Genomic DNA, 20,054 nt, shown 5'->3' on the forward strand with positions numbered 1-20,054 from the left:
CAGTGGATGCTGGGACAGTGAGTAAATTTAAGAGGAGTTAGACAGATCTTTAATTGGCTCTGGGGAGAAGGCAGGAACATGGGGCTGAGGAGCTTATCAGCCATGATCAGCCGAATGGCCTAATTCTGCTCCTATATCTTATGCTATACCTACATTATCAACACAATTCAATGCAGAAAAAAAGAAATACATTATTTTAGGAGGACATGATGGTGTTGTGGTATTTGTCTCTGGACTAGCAACCCAGAGGCCCAAATTAGTGTTCCTGGACATGTGTTCAAATCCCACTATGGCAGCTGGAGGAATTTAAATTCAACTGAGTAAACCTGGAATATAAAGTTTGGCTCGGTCCATGGAACTATTATTGCTTATTGTAAAAACCCATCTGGCTCACTAATGTCCTTCAGGGAAGGAAATCTGCCATCCTTACTTGGTCTGGCCTACATGTGACTCCGGACCCGCAGTAATATGGCTTACTCTAAACTGCCCTCTGAATTGGCCTGGAGAACTGCTTAGCCCCGAAGCAATTAGAGATGGACAATAAAGGCGGGTCTTACCAGCGACACCCACATCCCATGGAAGAAACATTTTAAAGAATCATATATCACCCTCAGGACATCCAAAAACCACCTACATCCAATGAAGTAAGAATGGAAAATGCTCGAAATACTCAGTAGGTCAGTCAACCTCTGAGAAAGAGGAACAAAACTAACTTTTTAAGTTGGTGGCATTTCATCAGAACTGGAAGAAGGTAGAGATTTAACAGTTTATAAGCAAGCACAGAGGCAGGGTCGACAGGAAGTAAGGGAGGGAGGGGGGAACAGAACAGAGACAAGAAATTGTGTAGAATTGATTATTTGACAGAAGGGATGAGGGTGCAAGGCAATAGGAGCTGATGATGGAAAAAGTAAAGAAACAAACCCATGGTCTAGAAGAGGTGTGAATGACAACATTAGATCCATTGCCAAGACCAGCTCCCTGAGAAAATTGCCGCAGTGTATAACTATCCCAGCTGATAATCCTGGACAAGTCAGAACCCACTGTGAAACCTGGCTTGATAGATCCTAATTTATTTTTCAGAAACCATGGAGGTACATTACTGAACAAATTTATAACAGTCTGCTGATGGTCTTTTCATACAAAGAACAAAATATATATTAAACAAGGAAAATAAACTATAATACACCAAAGGCAAGGATTGGAAAGATCTCAATATAAACATAAGTAGTCGCTTCAGAATAACCACATTCCTTTACCCCAGCAGTGTCTTTGCAGACACAACTGCAGAGCAAATAAAATTAATTCCTTAAACGCAGTCTTCCAGTGGCACCTCTGCTAAACTGATCACTTTACTGACTTCTATAACTGATTATTCAGTTAACTAGGAGAGTTAACTGAATTGCTGAGGCTGATGATAAGAGGTATGGATAAAGTAGACGTGGAGCAGATGCTTCCTCTTGTGAGACTTTCTAGGACAAGAGGTCAAAATCTTAGGATAAAGGATAGCAAATAGACCTGATGGGCTGAATGGCCTAATTTTGCTCCTATATTTCATGAACTTATTCACTACTGTACCAACAACTTCGTAGTTTTTCTTATCAAAGCACAAAATTTCTGTCCCCTCTCTCTGACACACACTGAACTCCTTTCCCCGCCCCCTCCAGTCTTTTTTCTGTGTCACTTGATTACTGTTGCTAGGCAACAGTAAAGTTTATCTTTTATTCCCAGAGTCATGAAACTTTTAAACCTTTTGACTTAATTGAAAATGTGTGTGTCTGTGTATATACAAACAGTCTCGAAAGAACTGAAAGTTTTTTCAGGAATCTATCCAGACTCCCAGGCACCAAGGTTCACAAGTAACCTAAATTATATTGAAACCATTTAACCTTCCTTAACACACAAATATACAGATATTCAGCCGGTGGTTATGAATTAAAGTTACTGAACTCAAATTTGAGACTGGCAGGTTGTAAATTACTCAATGGCAAATTGAGGTGATGTTCCTCAAGTTTGCTTTGGAATATTGTAGGAGGCTAAGGACAGAGAGGTCAAAGTAGGAGTGCAAGGGGCGACGAACATAGCAAGTGACCAGAATCTCCGGGTAGTTCTTACAGCGTGAATGAAGACATTCAGTAAAGCAGTCACTGAATATGCGTTTGGTATCTTCAGTATAGAGGACCCAAATTGTGAATAACTAGTCAAATCTATCCAGTTGGAATAAGTACAAGTAAATAGCTATTTCACCTGGAAGTGTTGGTTGGGGTCCCGAACATTGGGAAAGAGGGTAGCTTAAAAGTCAGCTGAGCGTTTCCAGCATTTTCTGGTTTTATTTCAGGGTTCCAGCATCTGCAGTATTTTGTCTTTGGTTAAGTATGTTGAAGTGGTAACCCTTTCAGGAGATAGGAAATGAGACAACCAATTGACTCACGGCAAGGCCCTCACAAACAGCAAAATGATAAAGACCAGATAAAATGTTTTAGTGATGTTGGCCAGTACACCAGGGAGAACTTTTCTTACAAATTAGGCTGTGGATCTCTCATGTGCGTCTGAGTGGGCAGACAGGGCATTGGTTTATCATTTCATCAGTGCAGCAGTCCTTAGAACTGCATTGAAATGTCCTTCGAGAATGTTAAGCATGTGAAGGGAAGGGTATTTGGTTGGCAGCAGCCTTGGAAAAATGGGTGGGGGATGGTTGGATGGGTGATGCAGATAATCTTACTTTGTTTGAGGTGTTGTGTGGGATCCCTGTTTTTTTAAGTCCTGATTTTAATGGAAAGATTGCATTCCTTTCCAGATGTTATTGATAAAAATGGGGGAATTTGAAGCCAATAAAAAACATCTGGAATTAAGAATCTACTGATGACCGTGAAACCATTGTCGATTGTCGGAAAAATCCACCTGATTCACTGATGTCCCTTTAGGGAAGGAAATCTGCCGTCCTTACCTGGCCTGGCCTACATGTGACTCCAGAGCCACAACAATGTGGTTGACTCTCAACTATCCTCAGGCAACTAGGGATGGGCAATAAATGCTGGCCAGCCAGTGATGCCCGTGACCCACGAATCAATATTAAAAAATTGCATTTAGAAAGGCCTGATCACATTCTCAAGCTCCATGCACTATTATAAAGTGTGGTACTGTTATTACCAGAGCAAACGAGAAGTTACAAAGAAGGCCGTTCAGACCATCCAGCTCATTCTGTAATTTAACCCTTTTTCATTATCTGATCAGTGAACTGCTACATTATAGCTTTCAGAAAGCCTAGATATCAAACATGCAGTGCTTGCCCACATATTGTTCCAACCCCAAAGGAATTAATGAAATTTGTTACCAATGAACTATCTTTTATTAACTACGCAATTATCACCTTCATTCACATTGAATGTGCTAATTATTAGTGAGTCTGAGTAAAGAGGCTCAAAGTTTCCCAGGATCATGTTTCCAGTGGTTTTCAGGATTTGGAACAGCAAGAATTATTTTCCACAAATCTCTTAACAAAGACAAAATAATCACACAGTTCTTTATTTGCATTGGCTCAAACTCTCCAGCCATTCATGCTGGCAGAATCATCTAGAGTTTCCCGGTGGCATGGGGCGGATTCAGTGGGAAATCCCATTGACAGCAGCAGGATCAGAAAATGCACAGTAGATAAGTGAATGACTGGTGTGGAAAAGACACACTAATGCTTTGCAATCAGATACGATTGACTTGGGAACAATGCTCCTTCACTTATCGGTAATTCTCTTTGTCAGAAAGGTATTTCCCAGTGAGGCGGTATGAATCTACTATGATTAACATTGTCATTGAATCATATGGAACGGTACAGAACACAGCTCCAGTTAGTTGCACTTCCCCGCTCTTTCCCTATTGCCCTGCATTTCCTTCCCCCCATCAACTATTTATCAAATTCCCTTTGTTAATATTGAATCTGCTTCTATTATCCTTTCAGCTGGTGCGTTCCAACAAGTCCCTGCATAAAACATCTCCCTTCATCTCTGAAGATAAAAGCAAATTACTGTGGATGCTGGAATCAGAAACAACAACAGAAGATGCTGGAAAATCTCGGCAGGTTCTCCACAGATGTTGTCGGATTGGCAGATATTTCCCAGCATTTTCTATTTTTGTCCCATTGTCTCCTCTCTGGTTCTTTTTCCAATTACATAGATCTGGTTAGCAACCCACCTGCTAAATTTCAATTGTATGTAGAATCATAGAATCCTGACAGTGCAGAAGGAGGTCATTGTGGTTGGTGTAGGCTTGGTGGGCCAAATGGCCCCCTGTGTTGTAGTGTTGGCCCACCAACTCTCCACCAACCACAATCCTACCCAGGCCCTATCCCCATAACCCCACTTATTTCCCCTGCTACCCTCCTGACACTAAGGGGCAATTTAGCAAGGCCAATCCATCTAATGTGGAATGTGGGAGGAAACCGGAGCACCCAGAGGAAACCCAGGCAGACACAGGGAGAATGTGCAGACTCCATACAGACAGTGACCCGAGGCTGAAATTGAACCAGATTCCTGGTGCTGTGAGGCAGCAGGGCTAACCACTCTCCCTACTCTCTGTCTGAACTGCCATTAGAAGCCTTTTTCCCTAGTTTCTCTGGCTGTGACTCATCTTTCATTCCCTCACCCTGCAGTATAAATATCTCCCACTTTCTATGCCTTTTTGCTTTGGTAAAGGGTCATCTGGAGTCAAAACATCTGCTCTTCTCTCCTCTTACAGAAGCTGCCAGACCCACTGAGATTATCCAACATTTTCTCTTTTGGTTTCAGATTCCAGCATTCGCAGTAATTTGCTTTTATCCAGTGCTAACCACTGTGACAGCCTATATATTTGCAGATATTTTGATTTGGTCTCTCTGTGAAACAAGGGATGGGGAGAACGGGTAGGGAAGTGGAGTGGAAGCCCAGGACCAGCCATGATGGTGTTGAATGGTGGAGCAGACCCAGTGGGCCAGATGGTCTCCTGTTCCTATTTCTTGTGTTACATAAAACAAAACCTGAAGATATGTTGACTTCTTGACCAAAATCTTGTGGAATATTAGAATTGGGATGTAGGGCCAGTCATGTATTGAGAATGCCTCATGGATCACTAACTTGTCTGTTTTCAAATGTTTAACTCCACAGTTAGGAAAACACTGGTGTAAATGATTTATGGTCACTCATATGTATAACTTGGAAATAAATATTTTCATTATTTATGAGAACTTTACGCAAGCAGGCTAACTCAAGGTACTTAACTGTAAACTAAAACAAAAAAAACCTAAATCAGTGTGTTCTACTCAGAATGTGGAGGGTACAGAAGAGTTTCAAGTTTTTTTCTTGTAAGTTTATTTATTAGTCACAGGTAGGTTTACATTAACACTGCAATGAAGTTGTTATGAAAATCCCCTAGTCATCACACTCTGGTGCCTGTTTAGGTACACGGAGTGAGAATTTAGCATGGCCAATGCACCTAACCAGCATGTCTTTCGGACTGTGGCAGGAAACTGGAGCACCTGGAGAAAACCCATTCAGACACGAGGAGAAAGTGCAGACTCCGCACAGACAGTGACCCAAGCCAGGAATCAAACCTGGGACCCTGTGAGGTAGCAGTGCGAACCACTGTGCTGCCGTGCAGAAAAGTTTGACATAAGACAAGTCCGTCTATTTAATATGCTACACAACACCCTGTAGCCCATAAGACAAGTCCATCTATTTAATATGCTACACAACACCCTGTAGCCCGTAAGACAAGTCCATCTATTTAATATGCTACACAACACCCTGTAGCCCTGTAGTATTAGATGCATTTCGAGCTGCTTTATTCTCAAGATCACCAGGTAACTGCATGACATATTACTCATAAACATGTATCCAAAGCTGCTCTATGCGGAGCTGCTAGGATGTTTCAAGTTTTGATTACTGATATTCAGGCTTTGCAGTTGATGTGGACAGGATTCTACCATCATGTAGCTATGTGGATAGATGAAAGAAATCCTGGACATTCTCTCTTCCACCTTCTTCCATCAGGAAAAAGATACAAAAGTCTGAAGTCACGTACCAATCAACTCAAGAAGAACTACTTCCCTGCTGCTGTCAGACTTTTGAATGACCTTGCATTAAGTTGATCTTTCTCTATACCCTAGCAATAGTAAGTAGTCTCACAATACCAGGTTAAAGTCCAACAGGTTTTTTTGGTAGCAAGGCTCATTGAGTTGTAGCTCATTAATCCAGCAGCTATCTGTGTTTCCCTACCAAAGAATCCAACTATTAGTTAAAAGATTTTGCTGTAAAAATATATTCTTGCCTCCACTATTTTACCCAGAATTTCACTTCAAGTGCTGAAAGAGTAAGATGAAGAATTTCTTGGTACCAGTTCACAATTCACCCGACAACAGTTTAGCCTATTTTCCTACTTCCTCGGTTAATTTGGAGCTCAGAGTTACCTGTGGTAGAAAAATCTGCCATTTTGTGTACCTCGTATATGAGGAACCTTTCAAGAGCAGTTAGGCATGTTTCAATATTTGATTTGATTTATTATTGTCACATGTATTAGTATACAGTGAAAAGTGTTGTTTATTGTGTGCTATACAGACAAAGCATACTGTACACAGAGAAGGAAAGGAGAGAGTGCAGAATGCAGTATTACAGTTATAGCTAGGGTGATAGCCATGATGTGGAGATGCCGGCATTGGACTGGGGTGGGCACAGTAAGTAGTCCCACAACACCAGGTTAAAGTCCAACAGTTTATTTGGCAGCACAAGCTCGTGCTACCAAATAAACCTGTTGGACTTTAACCTGGTGTTGTGAGACTACTTACTATTGCTAGGGTGTAGAGCAGATCAACTTAATGCAAGGTCAGTCAAAAGTCTGATGGCAACAGGGAAGTAGCTGTTCCTGAGTCAGCTGCTATGTGACCTCAGACTTTTGTATCTTTTTCCTGACGGAAGAAAGTGGATGAGAGAATGTCTGGGATTTCTTCCATCTATCCACGTAGCTACATGATGGTAGACTCCTGTCCACATCACCTGCAAAGCCTGAATATCAGTACTCCAAACTTGAAGCGTCCTAGCAGTTCCCCATAGAGCAGCTTTGGACACGTGTTAATGACTAATTTGTCAAGCTGTTTTCTAGTAAGTTATAGGTGAAATGCAGGAATTTGAATGAGTGGTATTCAATGAATTAGGATTTAAAAATAAATCCGAAATGCAACATCTGAACTTGGATGACCTCCTATAATCCTTTGAGAACTTCTAAATTCCTCTAAGTCAGATTACTTGTGCATCGCCTGCTCCTTTCATCGTGTCATTTCAGACCCAAGTTCCTTCCATAAATTTCTCCTTTTAGGTTGTTCCTAACAACTTGCATCTTTGTGATGAAGCTTATCACCTGTCCTGATAGCTCCCTCATTTGGCAAGTTGTCAATTTTTGTTTAATTACACCTCAATGATGTGGCACAGTGGTTAGCACTGCTGCCTCACAGCACCAGGGACCCGGCTTGAGTCACTGTCTGTGTGGAGTTTGCACCTTCTCCCCATGTCTGCATGGGTTTTCTCCAGGTGCTCTGGTTCCTTCCCACAGTCTGAAAGACCTGCTGGTTAGGTGCATTGACCATGCTAAATTCTCCCTCAGTGTACCCGAAATGGGGTAAGAGTGTGGTGACAAGGAGATTTTCACAGTTACTTCATTGCAGTGTTAATGTAAGCCTATTTGTGACTAATAAATGAACTTTGACTTTTACTTTCTTACCCTGGGAAGTTTTGATATGGTAACAAATTTTCATTGTTGAGTTTACCTTGGTTACAGACCCTGTGGCTGAGATTGGGAAGTTACCATTCTGGCTATTGTGGGACCACCAGTATTGTTTTGGAATCCATTGCCTAGGATTTGCTCGAATTAATGGGGTCTTACCCACTGTTTGGGGAACCAATGAAAAACCCCTGTGGGGTAGGGCCAATAGTTTCAAATGCCTTTCAAGCACTTAATTTGTTTTAATTGAGTTCCTTGATGTTGGAAGTCCCAGAGGGAGCGGTAGCTGGGGGCAGCACTGTACTTGCCCGGGATCATGGAGGAGCCTCAAGTCACTGGCGACTGAAGGTGGGTTGGGGATTGTACAATGGGGTTTATGATAGAGGAGGGAGGTAGGTTAGATGCAGAGACGGGGGTGGGGGTGGGGGGAGGGGATGGGCAGGGGTGTGGATTTCACTGGCCACCCCCTGCCTGATGGTGGGCCATTGGATTTGGCACCGAGTGCCTAATACCAAGAGGTCCTTACTCGGGAGTCTGCTGGCAAATCTGACAGGTTTTGCTGGGTGGGGGCCTTCAGAGGGCACTGAAGACCCGTGCAGCCTCCATTTAACTCCTGAGCCATCGTTATATTGTGGTGGGCTAGGGGATAATGAGTACCAGTTGGTGCGTTAATGAGCCTAATTGGCATCCCAACTACTGGCATCTGGGAATCATGCATCAGCCCCTCCCACCCTCCCATTTAATCGTGAGAAGACCTGCCAGGAGGCTGATGAGGGGCCTTTCCCGTGATGAAGTTGGGTTTGGCTGCTGTGATTCCTGCCATGATGAGCTGCACAAAATGTAACCTGTTAACTCATTTAAGGCACCAGAGAGGGGCAAATGTGGAAACATTTGACAGTGTTTGCATTGCTTTATTTTCCAGAGCTGGCACAGTGCCCCCAGGAACAACGGAGGAGCAGCTACACTATGCAAAGAAACTGTATGACTCTGCATTCCACCCCGACAGTGGAGAAAGGATGAATTTAATTGGGCGAATGTCATTTCAGGTCCCCGGTGGTATGGCTATCACTGGTTTCATGCTGCAGTTTTACAGGTACCACTAAGATTTGGTCTACAGAAACATTGTGATTCAGTGGGTCAGTGAGTTTATTCAACCCTAGCCAACACATAGAGTAGGAAACATAGAAGCGTAGGAAATAGGAACAGGAGTGGCTAGTCAGCCTCATTAAGTTAGATCATGATTGATCTTCTATCTCAGCACCATTTCCCGCACTATCTTCATATCCCTTGACGTCTTTGATATCTTGAAATTGAGCCATTTCTGTCTTGAGCACGCTCAGTGAGTCTCCACAGCCCTCTGAAGTAGAGAATTTCCAATATTCATCACCCTCTGATCTAGCACCAATTGTCGAATAGAGTTTCATACATCTACCGCACTTGGTCTAATTTCATGCGTTAAAGATCTGGCTCTAATCTTTAGGCCATGCCGCTTGGTCCTAGACTCCCCAGTCAGGTGAAATAGTTTCTCCAAATCTATCCTGTCTGTTCCCCTCGAAAACTTTGATCAAATCATTGAATCACAGAATCCCTATAGTGCAGAAGGAGGCCATTTAGTGTATCGAGCTTGCACCGACCACAATCCCATCTAGGCCCTATCCATGTAACTTCACATGTTTACCCTGCTAATCCCCCTGACACTAAGGGGCAATTTAGCATGGCCAATCAGCCTAACCCACGTACCTTTGGTGTGTAGCAGGAAACCCACGCAGACATGGGAAGAATGTGCAAACTTCACACAGACAGTAACCCAAGGCCAGAATTGAACTCGGATCCCTGGTGCTGTGAGGCAGCAGTGCTAACCATTGTGCCACCGTGCTGCCTTAATTCGAGGGAATGCAACTCTAGGTAGTTTAACCCTAGGTGTAATCCTAATAAATCTATGCTGTCCTCCCTCCAAGTCCAATATACCCTCCCTAAGGTGTGTACTTGAAAGGACAAAACACGCAAGAATACAGACATGCAAAGAGCTTTGAATCAGAAAATTTGTGGCGCAGGGCTATGCTGATTTACAATGCAAGTCAAAGTCAGAGACAAGATTTGGATGAATGAACTGCAAACAGTGATGTCCAGGGACTTTAGATGTGCTCTACCTAGGGCTTTTTAGAGATGAAGCATGAAGCATTTCAAGTAACTATCTAATTCCCTTTTGAAAGTCACTGTTAAATCTGCTTCCACTGCCCTAATGGTGCATTCCAGATTGTAAGAAATTAATGTAAAAGTAATTTCTCTTCACCTTCCCTCTGGCTCTTTTTAGACAGAAAAAAATAACAAATGAGAAATAATGGGATTGAAATCCAACTCTGACAGGATGCAACTTGGATGGCAGTTGATTGGCTGCCTGTTGTGTGCCCCCATTTCTGCACAAACTATAATAGAAGGAAGAATTGGGAAATTTGGACTCCATTCCCATTGGATGTAGATAAAACTGAGATGCTGAGGCTTTGAAGGCCTGATTTCCAGTCTTTAGAGATCATATGGTCCTAGGAAAACAGTTTCCACGCCCCTGGATTAGGTGGGCTCCAATGGTGGGAGTTCAGATCAGCACAGGTGTGATGGGTGAATGGCCTCCTTTGACCAAAGGTTCTTGGATGAGTAAAACATTTATGTGTACCTCTATTTTCCTTTTTTTTAAAGTTGATTTGAAAACAAGTTCTGAATAAAGAAACGCAGTGATGATACTGGAGTCTAAAAGTGACCACATCTACAAGTTACACATTAAAGCAAAATGAACAGAAAATGTCCCTGAGCAATATTGTTTGCAAATCATTTGTTCTAAGCTTGTCTCTGACTTTTGACCCGCACTGTAAATCAACACAGCCCAGTGCCAGATGTTTACAGATTCAAAGTTCCCTGCATTTGTCCTTGCATGTAGCTTATTAATAGTTGAAAAATTTAGACTATTTCAGTTCTTTTTTTAGTTTGTTGCTATAAGCATTGTTCATTTAGGAAATCCTATATAAACTAACTCCACCTTATTGGTTCTCTTTATGCCAAATTGTATAGAATTCCTGAAAAATGTTACAGTCCTAAATGTTGGTAACCCACCTGCCAAAGGGGGGGGGGTGTTCCAAAGAGTAGGACCTAGATCGCTGAACGTTCAGTCACTATTGCTGGATGGAATGGGAGAATGGGATTTCCAAGAGATCAGTGTCAGAGGGCAGAAGAACATAAGCACACAAGAACTGGGAGCAGGAGTAGGCCATCTGGCCCCTCGAGCCTGCTCCACCATTCAATAACATCATGGCTGATCTTTCCCTGGACTCAGCTCCACTTAACCTGCCTGCTCACCATAAATCCTGAATTCCTTTACCGTTCAAAAATCTATCTTTGCCTTAAAAACATTCAACGAGGTAGCCTCAGCTGCTTCAGTGGGCAGGGAATTCCACAGATTCACAATCCTTTGTGTGAAGAAGTTCCTCCTCAACTCAGTCCTAAATCTGCTTCCCCTTATTTTGAGGCTATATCCCTAATTCTAGTTTTACCCGCCAGTGGAAACAACCTCCTGCTTCTAAGTTATCTATTCTGTTCACAAGCTTATATCTTTCTATAAGATGTCCCCTCATTCTTCTAAATTCCAGTGAGTGTAGTTCCAGTCTACTCAGTCTCTCCTTATAAGCCAACCCTCTCAACTCTAGAATCAACCTAATGAATCTCCTCTGCACCCCCTCCAATGCCAATATATTATTTCTCAAGTAAGGAGACCAAAACTGCACACAGTGCTCTAGGTGTGGCCTGATCAGCATCTTATACAGCTGCAACATAACCTCACTGTTTTTAAACTCCATCCCTCTAGCAATGAAGGACAAACTTCAATTTGCCTTTTTAATTACCTGCTGCACCTGCAAACCAACTTTTTGGGATTCATGGCTTGGGTTGGAGATAGGATGGGGTGAAACTGGGGGAAATGTTGTGTCTGGGAGTGAATATTTTCAGTGGGAGGTTAGTGAAGGTGGCAGTGAAAAGTGGCAGGCAAGGCTCAGTGTGGAGCAGGATGCTGAGATGACATTTTGAATGAGTTGAATAAAGGGCATTAGAAGAGTTGAATCTGGAGCAAAAGTTTTTGAAGAAGAGTTTTGACATCGATGAAGGTGAATTTCAGTGTTGCTCTGATACCAGGTATGTAGGCCGTATATGCCAATGACTGGCAAATCATATCGAACAACATGGAGCCTTTGGCTGTTTGCAATAGGCAGAGCACCGACCATATTTAACTAGCACATGCTTTGCACATAATTTCTAACTTTAGGTCCGATTCTGCAGTTGGGCAGCACTTGCTGAATAATTCCAAGTGTGCTAAGAATTATAGTAATAATCAATTTAAAATTATCATTTGGGTCCACAATGTTGTTCACTACCAAAGTGGATAATTCTCCAATTCACGACAATGTGTTCTATCTGCCATCTTCTTGCCAACCACTTGAGCAATTTACATTCCTTTGCAGCCTCGATATATATCACAGTTTATATTCACACGTGGCTTTGTATCATTACCAGACCTGGATATATCACTCATCCTAGTAATTGATATAGATTGTAAATAGCTGAGGTCCGAGCACTGATTATTCAGGAAATCCACTAATTATTCCCTGCCACAAATGACTTGTTTGTTCCTAGTGTCTGTTTTCTGTGCATTAACGAACCTTTAATCCATGCTGACATATTACCGCCAGTCCCATGACTCGCAATCTTATTTAACAACCTCTTTGTGTGGCTTTCTGAGATACTTCTGATACCTGGATCTGGCTGTTTAATCCCCAAACTTCTGATCCAGAGGCAAGAATGTTGCCAACACCAGAGCCAAACTGATTAGAAGATCACCCTCCTTGTGCACTGCAACAATCTCCAGTAGGATATTTAAGATGCAATTATCTATGCTATAATCATGTTGCAGGGAGATGGTGGCATAGTGGTAATGTCACTGGACTAGTAATCCTAAGGCAAAGGCTATTGCCCTGGAGACATGGGTTCAAATTCAAGCATGGTGTTTGCTGGAATTTAATTACAATCAATAAATCTAGAATATGAAACTGTCCTCTCAATAATTGTGACCATGACAACTATCATCGATTTGGTGCACAAACCCTCCTGGGTCACGAATGTGCATTAGGGAAGGAAATCTGCCATCCTTACCTGGTCTGACCTACTCCAGATCCACATCAATGTGGTTGACTCTCAGCTGCCCTCTGAGATAGCCTGGCCACACAGTTCAAGGCCAAGTAGGAATGGGCAACAAATGCTGGCCTTGCCAGTAACGTCGATATTGCGGGGGAAAGAAAGCTACCGATGTTTCAGGTGACACCTTCGTATCTGCATGGCATTTCTCCGAAACCATTGTGACTGGAACCTTTCCCTGTTTCTTTCAGAACAGTTCCAGCTGTGGTATTTTGGCAATGGGTGAACCAGTCATTCAATGCCTTGGTCAACTACACCAATAGGAATGCAGCATCGCCAATAAGCACAAAGTAAGTGATTAAGATCTCATTTGTCTACCACCTGTGTATTCTTTATTCATTCACAGGTAGCAAGTTACCAATGGAGCTAGAAAACTGGCTGACTCCATTCGGAAAAACAAGACAGTTTGTGCTGCTCTTATTGGAGCTGGCAGGTTTATTGGGTTTTTGCAATGAAGCTGTGTGTTCTTTATCCAATGAAAAGGGCTCGTCAATGTTTTCTTCCTTTCTTTCTTGGTGACCTTGACTGTCGCTGTCCGTGCAGACCTGCAGGAACTTTTGTTTTAAATCAGGAACTTGATTTTCAATCTTCTGTTTTGGGGATGGGTGGTTAGGTCAGGTGCAAATGTATTTTGAAAATAGTAACTCCTTGATGTCTGACACCTCCGGAAGTTACTGCTATTTTCAAAGTGAGGAGTCAGATTTTGCACTAAGACTCTGGTGGAATTTGACTCTGGCAAACTCACTTGCCTCCAGTTAACTGCCTGGTAAGGTCCTTGAATAGCTTATTAATGGACTGGGGAGGGCCAGAAAGTAAGTTTCACATCTCAGACTAGGAAAGGTGAATAATTTCTGTTGCATGTTAGTTGATGGAAGCAATTTGGGGAGATGTTAAGTGGTCAATTTATATATTATCAATAATGATATAAGATTCGCTTTCTTTCTTAATAAACATTGTCTCCTTTCTCTTTGTTTAGACAAATTGGAGTAGCATATTTAACTGCAACCAGCACTGCTCTAGCAACCGCTGTTGGATTGAACCTATACACAAAGGTACACCTGTCTGTAGAGATTTCCCTGAAGTTCCGAGCTCATGGGAGCTTTTCTTCTCTGTCTCCCACTCATGTTGCACCCACTGTGGAAACAGGAATTTCTCCAGTGCGGTGCACTGCTGGGAGTGGGGTATTGTTGTGGATTTTCATTCCTCCTGGAATCTGTCATAGAGTTGAATGACTTTGAAAGAGGCACAGGTGGAAAAGAGGGAATCACCTTAACTCACTCCCAGCATCTGGTTCTTGAGCAACATTAATAGAAACCTGGAAATAAAACGAACTAAATTGTTAAATTTAGTTCTAAATTTCTTTGTCTTTTAAGGTCACTTCCTTTTCCTCGCTCTACTGCTCCACATGGCCAAGTGGACCATGCAACTGTCTCCCAATTAGTCTATTTGCTCATTGATTTTATTTGTCTGCCCCTCTTTTTCTATTGGCTCTGATGGACATTAAGCTCACATGGTACTATGTGAAAAAGTGCGGAGAATCGTTTGTGCCGCTCCGTCAGATTTATTTTTCATTGCTTTTTTCTCTGAGCAAATTATCAGTCCACTTGTCTACAGAGTGATGGAGAGTTGGCCTGGCAAAGGAATTCATTGCACGTGAAGTGTGCTGAAACATTATTCAGAGCCTTGACCAAGAACTGTAACTAATGCAGGCCTTTCGTTCACATCCAGGTGTTTGCATTCTGTTCTATAACAACAACAACAAATCACATTTATATAGCACCTTTTAATGTGGTTAAAAAGCATCCTAAGATGCTTCACAGGAGCATTTTCAGATTAAATGTGGCACATAAACAGATATTAAAATGACTGATCAAAAGCCTTGTCAAAAAGTTAGGCTTTAAGGAGCGACTTAAGGGAGGAGAGAGAGGACAAGAGGTGTAGGGAGGGAATTCCATACTTTGCAGCCTTTGCTGAAGGCCTGGCTGCCATTGGCGGAGTGGTGAGCATCTGGGAAGGGCTGGAGGCCAGAATTGGACTTATTTCTGTTTTAGTTTATGCTTTCATGGGATGTGCGCATCGCTGGCTAGACCAGCAGTTGTTGCCCATCCTAATTTCCCTTCTGAAGGTGGTGGTGAGCCACCTTTTTAAACAGTTGTAGCCCGTTTGGTGTAGGTACACCCACAGTGCTGTTGTGAAGGGAGTCCCAGAATTTTCACCCGGAGACAGTGAAGGAATATATATTTCTGAATCAGGAAGGTAAGAGATCTCTGAGGGTTTTGGGTTTAATTAGAAGAGTTATGTGGGGCAAGACCATGGACAACTTAAATCTGACAGTGAAGCAAAGCAGAAATCTATACTGTAGGAATAACCTCTTCAGTCCATTCTTGATGATATTGTATTCAAGTTTCAAACTTTCCTGAACCTTGGTTAATTTAAGATGAACAGTTTTGTTAGTACCAGGTGCCCAGGAAATCTAGAAGAGAAGAGTCTTTTTTCCCCTCCTCCTGGATCACAGGGTTACTATTATTGAGGCTTGCAGTCTACAATGGAAATTGTAAGTCCGCGAAAAAAACGATCCTCTTAAGGGAAGTAGAGCTAAGTTGCCCAGGCTTTAGATACAACCCTTCTCTTGTTTTTTTCACAAAAGAAGCAACTTCAAGGTAATGAATGAAGAACTTAGCTGTGTTGCTGAGGATGAGGTGCAGGTGGGTGGGATAATATTTAGGAAAGCTTCACTCGAGAACAAATGGAATACACTCAAGGACACAGTCTGTCAGATAAGTACATACCAAGGGCTAGTCAGCGTTTGACGATGAAAGAAGAGTGACCTTCAGTAGATTGATGTGAACATGACCTAGAGAAACATGCAGACAAAATAAACTCTACAAAGCCCATAGGGGCAAGGTGAGGAAAATCACTGGAAAGACTAGAGGAACTTCCAAAAAATGTATAAATGGCAGTGAATGGGGTCTTGCCGTGGTCGCAGTTATAAATACAATCGCACAAGAGTGATGAAATCATTTTTTTGCGCAGTGAATCGTGATCTGGAATGCCTTGCCTAAAAAGGTGGTGGAAGCAGATTCAGTAGAAAAATTTGGAAGCTAATTGGATATATACTTGTGAGGATGTTCATTAAAGGCCTGTGGGGGAAAAACAGGGAGTGAAATTTATTGGATAACTCCACCAAAGAGCAGATATAATGGGCCAGATGGCCTCCTTGTGTACTGTATTATTCTGTGGCTCATAAAGGATGTGTGAGGAGGTTTGAAATTGAAGATATACTATAGATAATTAATGTTTTAAATGATGATGTGTGGGAACTGTTTAGCAGTGGAAGACCTATGGCAACACGCCAACAATCGTAGGAAGTTCCATAACTGAAATTAATGCCATTGGTAACTAGCAAGCTAATGAAACAAAGCCAAATAACTAGTCTTGCATCAGTAATTGTCAAAATAATAGACATATCTATAGAAAATAATTTGGAAAATAACAATTTCAAAAGAGATAGATCCCATCCCATCATTTTCCTTGGTTATTTTGATAAGTGGATATTGGAAACTTCTAGTTAGACTTCCAGCAAACCTTTGTGAAAGGCTTCCATACGAGCATTTAAGGCAGTGTGTTAATCCTGGAGGTGGATAGGTAACTGGTTGAATGAGAGGTAACGGGTAATGGCAGTACAAGTGATATTGTGTGGAAGCAATCTGCAATCCCAATCAGAGAACATCTGTGGAGGGGGAAACAAAGTTAACGGGTGGGATTTTATTGGGGGGGGCACAGTGGCTAGCACTGCTGCCTTAAAGCATCAGGAGCCCAGGTTTAATTCTGCCTTGAGTCATTATCTGTGTGGAATTTGCACATTCTCCCCATGGCTGCGTGGGTTTCCTCCGGGTGCTCCAGTTTCCTCCCACAGTCCAAAGATGTGCAGGTTAGGTGGATTGGCCATGCTAAATTGCCCCTTGGTGTCCCAAGGTGTATAGCATAGGGGATTAGAGGAGAGAATATGTGAAGTTACGAGGATAGGGCCTGGATGGGATGCTGTGTCGGAGAGTTGGTGCAAACCTGGGCTGCCTTCTGGGATAATCTTGCCCAGCGTTTCAGATCATTGACATTCCCTCAGAACTGGGAAAAATGAGCTGAATGCCTTGGGAGACAACTAGCTGCAGAGGTTTGTGCACGTGTTTCATTTCAATTTTATTTCCCCAGAAAGCACCACCTTTACTGGCCCGCTGGGTCCCTTTTGTTGCCGTGGCAGCTGCTAACTGTGTGAACATTCCAATGATGAGACAACAGTAAGCTCAATCTTTTATATCCTGTCTAATGTTTCAATGTCAATAAATGGTAAACTTTAGAAGGTATTTGTGAGAAGGTTGTTGGAATAACTTCATTGGTGCAATGATAAATCAAGAGTTAAGAGACTGAATTTTGGATCTAGTGATCCCTGTGGTACGGACTTAGACCATACGACATAGGAGCAGAATTAGGCCACTCGGCCCTTCGAGTCTGCTCTGCCATTCAATCATAGCTGATATTTTTCTCATCCCCATTCTCCTGCCTTTTTCCCACAACCACTGATCCCCTTATCAATCAAGAACCTATCTATCTCTGTCTTAAAGACACTCAATGATCTGGCTTCCACAGCCTTCTGTGGCAAAGAGTTCCAGAGATTCACCACTCTCTGGCTGAAGAAATTCCTCCTCATCCCTGTTTTAAAGGATTGTCTCTTTACCCTGAGGTTATACCCTCTGGTTCTAGTTTTTCCTACTAGTGGAAACATCCTCTCCACGTCCACTCTATCCAGGCCTCGCAGTACCCTGTAAGTTTCAATAAGATCCCCCCCTCATCCTTTTCAACTCCAACGAGTACAGACCCAGAGTCCTCAACCATTCCTCATATGACTTCCACTTTCCCAATGCCAGTTTGAATCTGGTGCAAAAAAAAGATCTCCAGGTGTCCAGCAGCTGTGGTGCAGTCAAGCAGGGTCACATCACATTGTGGTCTTCTCATTGGCAGCAAAACAGGAAGTGAAGAACACTGAATCCCTTCACTTTTCATTTTAAAATTTTACAAATAGCAAAATAAATGTCTTGGACATACACATGGGATTACAGTAGAAGCTAAAATATCAGAAGTAAATTTTAAAAAGAGAAACATTATTGTTATTTGAAAGTTATGTGGAATTTCTTGTGGGCAATAGAGATATTCAGGAAAGTAAAAATATTCTTTCAGGGCCTGTTTAGCAGCAGATATGAGCTCAGTATACCATTTGAAAATCCAGTTACCCCTTCTTCAACAAGGTGTAAGTTTTTCAAGTGGTTTTGCATTGAGACTTAAGAACATAAGAGTGGAAATTCACATCAGTTCAGTGATTTCTAATTGACTGCTGTTGTGAGGACCCCTATGGGTAGCATAGAATTAACAACTTTGGATTTCTATGATTGACTGCATATGTAAAGACCCCAGAAATTGTGGTCCGTTTCGGAGGAATTCTGACTGCAAACACTGGCGATTTTCGTGTTGTTACTACTGACTGCAAAATTTGGGCAAATGGTTTGGTAATGTGAACCTTGAATTTTGAAAGCCATGGATTGTTTGAGAAATGAAATACCGGGGAAGCTTATAGTTCTTACGCTTCTGGGAAGGAATGGAACAGAATAACATGTGCTCCAACTTTAGTCTTAAAAAAACTTCAACAGTGGCACAGTGGTTAGCACTGTTACCTCACAGTGCCAGGGACCTGGGTTCAATTCTAGCCTCGGGCGACTGTGTGGAGTTTGCATGTTCTCCCCATGTCTGCATGGGTTTCCTCCGGGTGCTGTGGTTTCCTGCCATAGCCCAAAAATGTGCAGGTTAAGCGGATTGGCCAAGTTAAATTATCCCATTAGTATCAGGGGGATTAGAAGGGTAAATACGTGGTATGATGGGAATGGGGCCTGGATGGAATTGTTGTCGGTTACAGACTTGATGGGCCGAACAGCCTCCTACTGCACTGTAGGGAGTCTATGATTCTATGTAAGGCATTGAGGGAGGAAGAAGAATGTGTCGTCTGACCTTTGGACCTTCAGAGGAATGAGGGAGGAAAATTTAAATGATAATTAACCACTGATGTGGCAAGTTGTAATGAAGAAGATTGGAGAGTAAAGGTGAGAGTATAGGATTGCACATCCATTCCAGGTATCTGTTTGTGGGGAATATCCTCTCCCAATAGCTTAACAAGTTTATCTAGTGAGTTGTTAAGTGGCACAAAGCAAGAAAAGATCCAAGTTCAGGTCCTGGTCTGTTCTGATCTCATCTGGGCTAATGATAGGAACAGTACAATCAGCCTTAACGGTCATTAATAGGCGACGAAAGAGAAAGTCCTGTTCCTACCACCTTTGCATTGGGATGTTTGCTGAAGAGAAGATATCTCTTCTGTGATGGACAAAAACCATTGGACTCTGGTCCAATACCTTACATGGTTGAACTGATCAGTATTCACTTGGACAATGATACCAGAGCATAATTGACAAGAAGTCAACACCTTTAGCAGAGGGCAGAGTGCTTGTGAGGGAAGGGGGCAAATAATTTAATAGTAGGGACAGAAAACATTGCGGGGGAGGGGGGGGTGGTGTTGGTGCAAGGAATTGAGATTATAAAAAAATTAATTTATACAGTGAGTAATATAGAAAAATTACACATGCTTCTTAACAGTGGCATAAAGAATGAGTTGGTATCAAGGAGGGCTTTACAAGCTGACATGCAAAAGCGTTTCAGACCAGGAAGTCCAGAGTGTGGGATCTACGTTGCTGAAGGCACTGCCACTAATGATGGGATGAAGGGAGTAATCACAGTAAAAAGTCTCACAACACCAGGTTAAAGATGAAGGGAGGCCAGAGGATCAGCTGAGGTCTAAATTCTATCTTGGTTACTATGATTGTTACCAAGTGTCTGATCTCTTCTAGACAGGCACGTGTCTGTGCAGATATCAGTTCAGCTATCCACAGTGAGACAGTCTGCTGACACTGACACTTTACACAAAGGATGACTCCTTGCGTGCAGGAAAACACTCATCAGACCGCACTGTGGCATGGGCCAATGCCCTCGGA

At 42.4% G+C, this 20,054-nt stretch overlaps 1 protein-coding gene across 9 annotated transcripts in view; it reads left to right on the forward strand.

Annotated features, from left to right (window-relative positions):
- Positions 1 to 20,054, forward strand: part of sfxn2 (sideroflexin 2) — a 125,232-nt gene that overhangs the window by 27,667 nt on the left and 77,511 nt on the right. For all 9 annotated transcript variants that reach the window (XM_080205914.1, XM_080205916.1, XM_080205915.1 and 6 more), the window contains 4 exons: positions 8,657 to 8,827; positions 13,158 to 13,256; positions 13,943 to 14,018; positions 17,176 to 17,261. In XM_080205914.1, coding sequence (XP_080062040.1) covers positions 8,657 to 8,827; positions 13,158 to 13,256; positions 13,943 to 14,018; positions 17,176 to 17,261 — 432 coding nt within the window. The remainder of the gene's footprint in view (positions 1 to 8,656; positions 8,828 to 13,157; positions 13,257 to 13,942; positions 14,019 to 17,175; positions 17,262 to 20,054) is intronic.

This window comes from Carcharhinus amblyrhynchos, chromosome 17, assembly GCF_965287045.1.
Source record: "Carcharhinus amblyrhynchos chromosome 17, sCarAmb.v2.hapA, whole genome shotgun sequence".
Classification (NCBI taxonomy): domain Eukaryota; kingdom Metazoa; phylum Chordata; class Chondrichthyes; order Carcharhiniformes; family Carcharhinidae; genus Carcharhinus; species Carcharhinus amblyrhynchos.